General features: G+C 41.6%; 1 protein-coding gene across 1 annotated transcript in view; it reads left to right on the forward strand.

The window, feature by feature from the left end:
* Positions 1–13,087, forward strand: part of MINDY4B (MINDY family member 4B) — a gene marked incomplete at both ends in the record, with an annotated part of 46,718 nt that overhangs the window by 5,887 nt on the left and 27,744 nt on the right. Inside the window, 4 exons of the mRNA XM_081086021.1 lie at positions 2,935–3,054; positions 3,759–3,850; positions 11,889–12,054; positions 12,578–12,643. Of these exons, the coding sequence (XP_080942147.1) occupies positions 2,935–3,054; positions 3,759–3,850; positions 11,889–12,054; positions 12,578–12,643 (444 nt within the window). The remainder of the gene's footprint in view (positions 1–2,934; positions 3,055–3,758; positions 3,851–11,888; positions 12,055–12,577; positions 12,644–13,087) is intronic.

Below are 13,087 nucleotides of genomic sequence, written 5' to 3' on the forward strand. Positions count from 1 at the left end.
GTTGGATCCCCCTTCTCCAATGCAGCCCCCTCCCTTGGACTCTCCTTCTGGGTTCAGGTAACCACTCCCCGCTCCTCCCACCGCATTAGTCATTGTGGTTTCCCTGTAAGTATCCCACATCTTTGTAAATAGTTCCTGTATTAAACTTTCCTCAAGTTAATTATCCTGACTTGAGAGAGCCACTGTTTCCTGCTGGGACCCTGACTGGTATATGTTGAAAGGATTGCATTTGGGTTCTGGCACTGCCATTTACTAATTATGTAACCTTGGACATCCCAATTAATTGCTCTGGGCCTCAAGATCTTTACATGTAAAATGAAAGGATTGAATTAGATTTTTAAAAAATTATTCAATAAATGCTTATTGTGAGCTACTCTGTACCAGGCACTACTCCAGATATGGACAAATCCATGGCAAACACAACCCCTCCAAGAGCCTAGTCTGATAGGCCAAGAGGCACTAATTCTGACAATCTCTGTTCCATGATGAGCCAGTAATTTTTAAGACAAGAAAAGATTTATGGAAGGAGTTTCAAAGAGAATTATTCTACTTCATGTTGGGTGGGGGTGGGGGGGGGGGTAGAAGAGGACTGGACTGGACCAGGTTGTCCCAAGGAAATTCTAAGCCCAGTGACAAGGGACAAACAGCTGGAATAAGGAAATTAAACCTGGTGAGTATGTGTGTGTGTATGTGTGTGTGTGTGTGTGTGTGTGTTGTGTGTGTGTGTTAATGATCATCATCATTATCATCATCACAGCAAACAGGAAAGAGGTATTCATTACGAATCCTCGAAAACAAAGTGAAAAGAGAAAAACTATAAACTGTATTTGTCTGTATTAAATAGTAATGATCATTACAGTCATTTATTAAGACCACTTACCATTGTGTCTAGTTACCAGGCAGCAGAGCAACATATGTATGTCACTGAACATGCCTCAGGTTAATCTTGTTGTAAATTATATTTGATGTAAAATAAACAGTAAGATGAAGCACCTTTGCTGTCACTCTAACCAGTGGGGGTTGGCCTGAGAGGCCTGCAGGCCTCTGTCCTAGGCCTCCCCGGGTACATCTGGATGGCGACTCTGCAACAGAAACAGGAGATGGGATGGTTTGACTTGCAGAATTTTTCTAATTGAATTTGTATTCTAAGCCTTTTTAGTCTCAACAGTCTTAATCTCTGCATTCACACACAGCTTCTCCCTCATTCCTGCCAGTCTCCGGTCTTTTTCCCTGTGTTAGGACTTTCTTCCTACTGCATAAGATGTTTCAGCGCAGACAAGCTGTTTCACAAAGGTAGTAACACCCTCCGTTTACTCAGCAGTATGGTCCCAAAGCCATTTTTCTTACCTTTTCTCTTTCAAGGATAACCATATTAATCAAGCAGGGGTTCTCCCCATTTTGGGATAAGCAAATAAATCTCACAGCGGCTGGGCAACCTGTCGATTTCACACGGTCGGTAGGAGCATAACTGGGATTTCTCTGCACTGATCAGCCTTTCCTCTGTGCTATGTAGCCTTGATGGCAAGGAACCACTTTCTGTCACTTTCAGTCCTCTGCTGGGGATGTCCTGGGCTGGTGGCCCTCTTTGGCCATGGTACACACTAAGTCTGTGTCTTCTAAGAGCAGCCTCTGTGCCCATCTGCTCCCTCTCCTTGGTTGACAGTCACAAATGGCACATACAGGATTAAAGCTGGGGAGGCAACCAGTGGTGTTAGAATGGGCACAAATTCCAGCTCTGCTTCTACTAGCTGGGTGACCTTTGGCAAATACTCCTCTGTAAAAAGGGGGTAATAATGTACCTACTTCAAATAATTAAATTAACATAGTGAATGTAAAGCACTTAGACTAGTGCCTGGTGCATAAAAATACTCAATAAATGCTAGATGTCATTTGCCAGCCTAGTTGAAATGCCACCTCTTCCAAAGCCTTCTCAAGTACTTCACTCAAAGGTTCTCTCTCCTTCCTTTGTTCATTCATGGTACTTTGCACTTGATTTGTGGAATTTCACACCTCTGTCTTGTACATAGTTGTGGGATGTTAGACTTTTCACATATCTATAGCCCACACAGGATTAGCACATGCTAAATGATGAATACACCTCTGATTATGAATGGATTCCTTTTTTTCATGTGTTTGGTTTATAAAGGCTTGTTTCCATTTTGATGGTTTCAAATCTCAATGTACTATCTAGTACTTTGGAAGACCTTAAGGATTCTGGGGCAAGAGAACAGAGAATGCTTGTTTAATATCATTGAAACCACTATTGTACTCAGGCCAGAAACACAGTCCTGTATATTCCTTTAAAAAAAAGAGAGAGAGAGCTATTTCCTCCTTTAGGTTTACTTCTTTTTATTTATTTATTTTTTAATTGATTTCAGAGACAGGAAGGGAGAGGGAGAGATAGAAACATAAATGATGAGAGAGAATCATTGATCTGCTGCCTCCTGTGCACCCCCTACTGGGGATAGAGCCCAGAAACCACGCATGTGACCTGACCTAGAATTGAACTGTGACCTCCTGGTTCATAGGTTTATGCCCAACCACTGAGCCACACCAGCTGGGCTTCCTTTTTTTTCTGGAGCAAGTCATGAATATAGGGACAGCAGCACAAGGACAGAGCCACAGCCTAGAGTGTACTGTGTGGGGTAAAAGGAGAGATGGCTAGCAATGAAAGGGGATACAAGGATCCTTTCATCAAATAGGGATGATATAGGTTTAGGGTTGGCACACTGAGCTTTGAGGATAAAATGTCCTCAGTGAACCTAACATGAATCTTTTGCACAGGACTTTACAATTAAAATAGAGAAGCGTAGCTCTAAATGTAGAAAGGGGACAGGCCACCTCCATGGTTTCACTGCCTTACTTAAGATTGATGAGAAATGTGTCTCAGAATTATCTTCCTTTGAACTCACCGTTTGTATCCCCTCCTCTCAGAAGCTGCGGCAGAGCCTCTTTGGAAATACGGTCTATGTCTTCAGCTGTGATTGGAAAAAGGCCTGTTTCAGGTTCCATGAGCCTTTTTCTGACCTGGCTTTTGCTTTGGAAGTGGGAAAGGTAATAGCAGGTGACAATTTTTAAAAACCCCAATTCCATGTTCCTTATCTATGTTTCCTTTCATTCTCATTCCTGTAACACATGTTTTCATTATAATAACTTGTAGAAACATATCAATAATTTAAAAATTGACCTTAAATGATAACAGACTGTTTACAATTATAACTTACTGTCTGGGTTGTAACAAAGACTCAGACTTCTTTTTCTTCTCTCTCCCTCCTTGTAACTTCCAATTTTCCTGGCTCTTTACCCAAGTCCTAAGCATCCCTGAGGATTTAGAGGCAGGAGATCTAGCAACTTCTCTCTGGCTTATTCAAAACCTCAATAATTCATGTCATTGATCACCAGTCACACAGAATTTCAAGAGCTAGACATCTATTTCCTCCTTTCCTACAAATGTGCAAGTTGATATGAAGCAGGGGCACCATGGAGGCAGAGTGGAAGAGGGCATATATCCCCAGGTGCCAGTGCTCCGTAAAGAAGTTGATCACTGCAGATTCCAGCTTGGCAGCAGCCCATGGAGAAGGGTAGGTCAGTGTAGTACAATGTCCCTTGCTCAGTAGGGGATGCTGTACACCAGAAGGGAAGGGCTGCGCAGAAGAACAGAGCATGACATTCACTTGCATGAGGTCTCCCTTGGAACGCCAGTCCTGAGAGGTGTGAAGCCCTGCACCCAGCCTTACCATTCATCTTCCCCTTTGCAGGGAGGTGCCCAAAGCATTCAGATGGCCGTACAAGGATTGATCATCAAGTACTTGCTGTTTACAAGGGAGGAGAAAGACTGTAACTTCCACAGGTAAGAGGAAGTACTTGGGAGAGTTACTCATTTCCTGAGAACCTTTATATGCTAGATAATCACAGCAGAAATCCCTGGGTCCCCTCAGGAAAGGGACTTGCTCACAGACAAAAATGGGGCTGGTTCTTCCCTTGGAGCAGGATTCTATGATGGGGATGGCTGTCCTGGAGTTACTCTCAAAGCACAGCTGAAGAACAATGCTGACAGTTTTATGCTCTGCTGCCGATCACCCTGTCAGGTAACATAAAGCACCAGGTCTTGGGTGGGTTCCTTGATAATATTTGACAGAAAGTTTCAACCTAGCAATTCCAGGGAGGATCAAAATGGCAATGAAAACCCCTGATAAATGAAGTACTAATCTTCCTCTTTAATCAGGCTACCAAAGTACAGTGTTTGGTAGTTGCCATTAGTTCAAATTACTTTATTCTTAGAAGTTAACAAACCCTATTGTTTGCAAAACTCAATGCTTGCTATTAGAGAAAATATAAACAAGTAAAAGGCATCTATTTGCCTTCAAGCAAGGTAAGTTATCACCAAAACTAGAATTAAATGTACAATATATTCTAAGGTGGTGAATTGCCAGGTTCCTTAGAAGCAGAGCCAGAGCTGGAATTCCTTATATGAGGGGTTAATGAAGGGAATTCCCTCAGCTGAAACCTGGGAGAGAGACTGGGAAGCCAGATGAGAAAGGAGAGGCTGAGAAGGAATAAGATTCTGAATGGTGACTCTAAATGACACACTAGATCAGATGGATTTAATTGACATTTACAGAATATTTCACCCCAAAACTACAGAATATACATTTGTTTCAAGTGCACACAGGTCTAAAGATAGACCACATGTTAGGACACAAAACAAGTCTCTACAAGGTCAAGAAGATTGAAATCATATCAAGCATCTTCTCAGATCACAATGGCATGAAATTAGAAATAAACTACAGTAAAAACACCCAAAAACATTCAAACACATGGAGGATAAATAGAATGTTATTAAACAATGAATGGGTTACCAGTGAGCTCAAGAAAGACATAAAAAACTTCCTGGAGACAAATTAAAATGAACATACAACTACCCCAAATCTCTGGAACCCAGCAAAAGCAGTCCTGAGAGGGAAGTTCATAGCACTACAGGCCTACTTTAAAAAACAAAACAAAAAAAATTTACAATAAACTATTTAACCCTACAATTTAAAGAATTAGAAAGATAACAAGAAAAACCTAGAGTGACTAGAAGGGAGGAAATAATAAAGATCAGAGCAGAAATAAATGACAAAGACTGAAAAAAACTACAAAAAAATCAATGAAACCAAGAGCTGGTTCTTTGAAAAGAAAAATGAGATTGATGAACCTTTAGACATATTCATCAAAAAACAAAGAGAGAGGGCCCAAATAAATAAAATCAGAAACAAAAACAGTGAAGTAACAACTGACATCACAAAAATACAAAGGATAATAAGGAAACTGGAGGCCCAGTGCATGAAATTCGTGCACAGAGGGGGCGTTCCCTAGCCCGGCCTGCACCCTGTCCAATCTGGGACCTCTCAGGGGATGTCCGACTGCAGGTTTAGGATCGGGCCTAAACCGGCAGTTGGACATCCCTCTCACAATCTGGGATGACTGGCTCCTAACCACTCGCTTGCCTGCCTGCCTGATCACACCTAACTGCCCACCCCTGCTGGCCTGATCTTGCCCCCAACTGCCCTGCTCTGCTGGCTTGATCTCGCCCCCAACTGCCCTCCCCTGCTGGCCTGATCACCCCTAACTTCCTCTGCCTTGGCCCCCACCACAATGGCTTTGTCTGGAAGGAAGTTGGACGTCTGGAAGATGGCAGGTTGACCCAGTCTAATTAGCATAATACCCTTTTATTAGTATAGATAGATTATATAGGATAGGATTGCTTAACTTGGGGGAAAAGCCTTTTTCAGCAGGAGGAGATGCTCTTGGAAGACAAAAACACATAATCCCTATATCTGGCCTGATAGCCAGCCAAATGCACTATACTGCCAAACCGGTCATTAAAAAATTGAATCACTTTCTTTCACCTTACACCAAATAGCTGTTGCCCTTAAAACCCCTCCTCAGCCCCCACTTTAGGTTCTGCCTTCGCAGTTCACCCAGATTTGGTTCTGATTGGTCGGTTTCTATGCCAGTCACTGTCAAAAGCTCCACCTCCTAGGCAGCCATTGGCTCCTCACAATTCACCCAGATTTGGTTCTGATTGGTTGGTTTCTATGCCAATCAACATCTCTGGGCCTATCTCCAGGCCTGATCACAGAGGTGGGGCTGATCAGCAGCCACCCCAGGCTGCTGGTGTGCGGGCTGAATTGCTGACCTCTGGGAGAGAGAGAGAGGCTTGGCTGCTGCTGCTGATTAGCCTCCTCTCTCTCTCTCTCTCTCTCTCTCTCTCTCTCTCTCTCTCTCTCTCTCTTTCTCGTCAGCAGTTCAGCCCGCTTGCCTGCTGCGTGTGCAGCCTGGCATTTGGTTGAGCCTCCGGTCATTGTGGATGTTATAACCATGGCTCTCTCTCTCTCTCTCTCTCCCTCTCTCTCTCTCTCTCTATATATATATATATATATATGTATATATATATATATAGATATAGATAGATAGATATGGATATGGATATGGATATGGATATGATATGGATATGGATATGGATAAGGATATAGATATAGATATAGATATAGATATAGATATAGATATAGATATAGATACACTTAGTGGCCAGATTATTATGACCGGCCAGATTATTATGACCACCCTATCAGTACTTCGTTGGGCCACCTTTTGCCTTCAATACTGCGGCAATTCTTCTTGGCATTGACTCCACGAGATGTTGAAAGGTGATGTGAGGAATCTGACACCATGCCTGATGAATAGCACTGTCCAGTTCTGTGAGATTTGATGGTTGTGGAACCAACTGCCTAATGGCTCTTTTAACTTCGTCCCTCAAATGCTCAATTGGATTGAGATCTGGTGATTGTAGGGGCCACCTAAGCAAGGTAAAGTCTCCCTCATGTTCTTGAAACCACTCCTGCACAATACGAGCACCATGGCATGGTGCATTGTCTTATTGGAAGAAGCCATCTCCATTGGGATATGCCATCAACACGATAGGATGAACTTGATCAGCAATGATACTTAGGTATGTTGTGCTATTCAGACATTTATAATGGTCTGGCCCTCTAGCAACTTCAGCGTGAAATTATAGCTAATTTGCCTACAAACCTCAGGTGGTCATAATAATCTGGCTACCCAGTGTGTGTATATATATATATATATATATATATATATATATATATATTATGAACAACTATATGCCAATAAGCTGGACAATGTGGATGAAATGGAAAAATTCCTAGAAAAATACAATCTTCCAAAACTGAATCAGAAAGAACCAGAAAACCCAAATAGGCCAATAACAACTGACAAAATTAAAACAGTAAAAAACAAACAAACAAAAATCTCCTGGCAAACAAAAGCCAGGTATGGACGGCTTCACAGGAGAGTTTTACCAAACGTTAAAAGAGGAACTAACACCTATCCTCCTCAAACTATTCCAAAAAATTCAAGAGGAAGGAACACTTCTGAGCTCTTTTTATGAGGCCAACATTATCCTAACTCCAAAACCAGATAAAGACACTACAAAGAAAGAAAACTATAGGCCAATGTCCTTGATGAACATAGATGCTAAAATCCTCAACAAAATATTAGAAAATTGGATCCAGCAATATATTTAAAAGATTATACACCATGACCTAGTGGGATTTATTTCAGGGATGCAAGGCTGGTACAATATTCACAAATCAATAAATGTGATACATCAAATAAAGAAACTGAAAGGGGAAAAAATCACATGATCATATCAATAGATGCAGAAAAAGCATTTGACAAAGTCCAACTCAAACTCAACATAGCCAACATCATACTCAAATGGCAAAAACTAAAACCATTTCTCCTAGAACAGGAACAAGGCAGGAATGTCCACTTCCACTACTCTTATTCAACTGGAAGTCTTAGCTACAGCGATCAGACAAGAAGAAAACATAAAAGACATCCAATTTGGAAGTGAGGAAGTAAAACTCTCATTATTCGCAGATGATATGACATTGTACATAGAAAACCCTAAAGACTCCACCAAAAAACTACTAGATTTAATGAATGAATTCAGCAATGTAGCAGGATACAAAATTGAAACCCAGAAATCATTGGCATTTTTATACATCAATAATGAATTTTCAGAAAGAGAAACCAAACAAACAATCCCATTTACCACTGCAACAACAACAACAAAAATAGGCTATTTAGAAATAAACTTAACCAAGGAGGTAAAAGACTTATATTCAGAAAACTACAGGATATTGAAAAAAGAAATAGAGGAAGATATAAACAAGTGGAAGAATATACTGTGTTCATGGATTGGTAAAATTAACATCATTAAAATGTCCATAATACCCAAAGCAATCTATAGATTCAATGTAATCCCTATTAAATTACCAACAGCATATTTCACAGATCTAGAACAAACACTCCAAAAATGTACCTGGAACTTGAATAGCCGCAGCAATCTTGAGAAAGAAAAACAAAGATGAAGGAAACACAATACCAGATATCAAGTTATACTACAAAGCCACCATAATCAAAACTGCTGGTACTGGCACAAGAGCACACAAATAGATCAATGGAACAGAACAGAGACGCCAGAAATTAATCTAATCTATTATACTCAGTTAATATTGGACAAAGGAGGCAAGAGCATACAATGGAGTCAAGACAGTCTCTTTAATAAATAGTGTTGGGAAAATTGAACAGATACATGCAAAAAAAATGAAACTAGTTAAATTTTACCCTATACACAAAAATGAAATCAAATGGATAAAAGATTTAAATGTTAGTCATGAAACCATAAAAATCCTCGAAAAAAAATCACAGGCAGCAAAATCTCAGACATCTCTCATAGCAATATGTTTGTGGATACATCTCCTACGGCAAAGGAAACTAAGGAGAAAATAAGCAAATGGGACTACATCAAAATTTTAAAAGGTGCATAGCAAAAGAAACCATCAACAAAATGAAAAGGGAGTCCACTGTATGGGAAAACATATTGATAAAGGGTTAATATCCAAAACATATAAGGAATTCATGCAACTTAACAAAAGGAAGACAAACAATCCAATTAAAAAATGAGCAAAGAACCTAAATGAACACTTATTCAAAGTGACAGATATCCAAGAGACATATGAAAAAATGCTCAAAGTCACTAATCATCAGAAAGATGCAAATTAAAAAAATAATGAGGAATTAACCCACACCTGTCAAAATGGCTACCATCAACAAATCAACAAATGTAAAGTGCTGTAGAGGATGTGGAGAAGAGGGAACCCTAGTATACTGCTGGTGGGAATGCAGACTGGTGCAGCCATTATGGAAAACAATATGGAGTTTCCTCAAAAAATTAAATATGGAACTGCCATTTGACCCAGTGACCCCTTAGAAATATATTGTAAGAAACCCAAAACACCAATCAGAAAGAACATATGCACCCCTATGTTCATAGCAGTGCAATTTACAATAGCTAAGATCTGGAAAGAGCCCAAGTGTGCATCAGTAGATGAGTGGGTAAAAAAGCTGTAGTACATTTACACCATGGAATACTATGCAGCAGTAAAAAAAAAAAAAAAAGAAAAAGAAGGATTTCTTACCCTTTGAGACAGCATGAAGGGACCTGGAGAGTATTATGCTAAGTGAAATGAGCCAGTCAAAGAAAGACAAGTATCACATGATCTCACTCATATGTGGAATCTAATGAACAAAATAAACTGAATGACAATATTGAAGCAGAAACATAGAAACATGGGATAGACTGTCAGGTCTCAGAGGGAAGGTGGGGATGAGTGGGTGGATAGGAAGAAATTAACCAAAGAACTTGTATGCATAGATGCATAACCCATGGACACAGACAATAGTGTGGTGAAGGCCAGGAGTGTGTGGGGCGGAGGGGGAGGGTGGGTGGGCTAGAAGCAGTGAATGGGGGGGGGGGGGAAGGGGACATATGTTCATAGCAGCACAATTTACAATAGCTAAGATTTTGAAACAGCCTAAGTGCCCATCAGCAGATGAGTGGATTAGAAAACTATGGTACATCTACACAATGGAATACTATGCTGCTATAAAAAAGGAGGAATTCTTACCATTTGTAGCAGCATGGATGGAACTGGAGAGCATTATGCTAAGTGAAATAAGCCAGGCAGTGAAAGAAAAACACCACATGATCTCACTTATTTATGGATAATAAAGAACATTATAACCTAATGAACAAAAAGATAGATACAGAGGCAGAGAAGCATCAAACAGACTGTCAAATTATAGCGGGAAGGCTGGGGAGTTTTGGGGAGGGCAGTAAGAGATCAATAGAAGGACTTGTATGCATACATATAAGCATAATCAATGGACACAAGACACTGGGGGGGGGGGCGATGTAAGGGCATGTGCTGGGGGGTAGGGGAGGCCGGGGGAAGGTCAATGGGGAAAAAAAAAGGAGACTTATGTACTACCATTTGTAATACTTTAAACAAGAAAATAAAATTAAAAAAAAAGAATGGGGTCTTGTGAAGTCTAGCCTCAGCCTGATCCCGCGAGCTTATTGCCCATCCACAGCTGAGAGAGCAGGGCTTTGGTACCTCCACCCCATCAGGCATCAACCTTGGCCATCCTGCAGGAAAGGCATAACTCCTAGTCACCTCTGGGCCAGGTGCCTCCAGTACTTCAGAGAAAGTTGAAAAGTAGGAGCCAGTAGCAGCAGTACTGGAAACAGCTGGGTGACATGTCCACCAACTAAGTAAAAGGGATCCCAGGGAATCTAGATGGAGCACACACAATATTTGCTGCATGAATGTAAAGCATTTAACACAGTCCTGGTATGTGGCAAATATGAAATACATGGTGATGAGTAACTGCTGTGATAGATCAGTTCCACGAAGCCTCCTGCACCTTCCCAGCCACACGTTCTCTCTCCTGTACTCTCACAGCACTCTCTTTGGTTCTCATCCGCCTCCTACTAGGATGTTGGGGTATGAGGCTCCTTGTGACTCATTTCTGTATTGCCACAGAACTAGATGGATTCTATAAGTTATTGCTGAGTTCATTAATGAAACCCTATGTGTTTCTTCATTGGGACAACAGTTGTCAATGTAAAATACTGAGAAAACAGGCATAGTTAAGTATACCACTAAAGATGGGTTCCTATTTCCTGGGAGGTTGGACAGCCTGAGATTATTACTCAATGGAGTGTAATGGTTAGGACTAGGGAGTCAGGAGCCAGACTGCTCACATTCAAATCACTGCTCTACCACTTTAAAGATGAATGACCAGGGGCAAATTACTCAACCTCTCTGTCTTAACTTCCTCACCTCTAAAATGGGAGTACTAATAGTATCTAACTCGCAGATTGTTGTGAGGACTAAATGAGGTGATATGTGTGAAGTGCTCAGAACAACACTGGGCACAGTGAGTGCCAGGTGAGTGTCAGCTCCGGGTTAATAAGGGCAACCTGAAGTAGACCTCCAGTGATGCACAGGCTGTGGTCAGGCAGACAGGACATACGTGGCATGCACATTAAAGGCAGACAAGTGCATGAGCAAATGTGGGAAATATGTTCAGGGACTGGTCCATCTGGGGCAGAGGGCTTGCAAAATGGAAATCTGGGAGATAAAACTGGGGTAATTGTTCGGGGCTGTGCTAGGAAGGGGCCTGTGTTATTGGGTTAAAGAACATAGCTCAGTCCCTGCTGGAGTTCTGGAGAGAGGACAGTGGTGGGACTCGATGGCGGCAGTAGTAACCGCCCGCCCACCATATTACCAAGAGCAATATGCTGCTGAGAGGACACCAGTTCCAGTGACAGCAGATAGGACAAGCCCTCATGACATCCTCGCAGTGTAGGTTGATGAAGGAACCAACCCTGTATTCAGAGTTCATAAGAGTGGAGGCCCCAGCACATGGCCAGATGACAGTCCATTTTAACCCCACCACCTGCCTTGCAGTCTATGTGCAATAAGCAAGCAAGAGCAGAAGCTGGCCCTGGCTGCGGCACTCGCTGGTATCCTGTGGGTGGCAGGAGAAGCTCAGAAGGCCACCATCTGTCTTGTCACTGAGGACACTCAAGTCACTTCGACTCCTGACTATGCTGGGGACAATATCACTGAGAGGGTGAGTGCAGTCTGGGTACTGGTTCACCATGCAAGTGGAGGTGGGGCCCCATCGATGCTTCTGTGAGTGTCTGCTGTGGCCAAAGGCACCATTCAAAGAGGTGAGGGGCAAGGATTGTAGGTGATCCAAGCAGCCAAAACAGAGAATCCTGCTACGGATTTCTCCTTCCACCATGATCAAGAATATCCCATACCTGAAATCATCATAAAGTGCATTTCCATGTCCCAGTGGAACATAGCTAAACATAGCTAAACTCTACCTATTGGGGGGAAGGGGTCTGTTTATGGTTTTACTGCTTAAGATATCATATTGATTTAAAACTGAGGGATTTAAACATGAGGTCAGTAGCCACCCAATTTTACCATGTTTTATATGGCCTTGTATAAGAGAATATGTCAGTTTTTAGCAATGTGATTTTACAATGAAGCAAAAATCTCCCTTGAGGTAATAACAGTGAATTGACATCTTATAGGTGTAACTTTCATCTTCCTTCTCATTTTAATCTTCTTTTTCTGATTTATAGCTTCAGCTGTTTGAAGTTTTGGAGAAAGAGGCCACTGAGAAATTCATCTATGATCATTTACAATGTGTAAGTGTTTAAGTACTGAGATAATTACTTTATGTTGAACTGATCTTACAGGAACCTTCTTTCTTTTACAAAGTGTCTTTTTAATGATACTTGTTAAGAAAACCAGGTCGTCTTGAGGGCTCAGGAAGGGCAGACCAAGAGAAAGGAAGCCCGCCTCTCCCTCCCCACAACCTAGAAAGAGGCAGATCACACACCGGCCACTCCCTGGCTAATCAAGCCCAGAAAATAATACGATAGAGGGCATGTGCCAAGATTTCTTTTGTGGAGAGAAAATGTTAAAGCAGTCTTGCCTCACCTAGTGAATAAAAGACAAAAATGGTAGACAACGAAGGTTCTAGTCCGAATTGCCAAAGTGACCATTCACATTGATGCTAAGGAAATTACTTCTGGTCTGAAAAAGGTGGCCCCTTTTCAACTCTTCTATCAGCACCTTCCACACAGTGT

This window comes from Myotis nattereri (genome assembly GCF_964212035.1).
Source record: "Myotis nattereri genome assembly, chromosome: 3".
Lineage (NCBI taxonomy): Eukaryota > Metazoa > Chordata > Mammalia > Chiroptera > Vespertilionidae > Myotis > Myotis nattereri.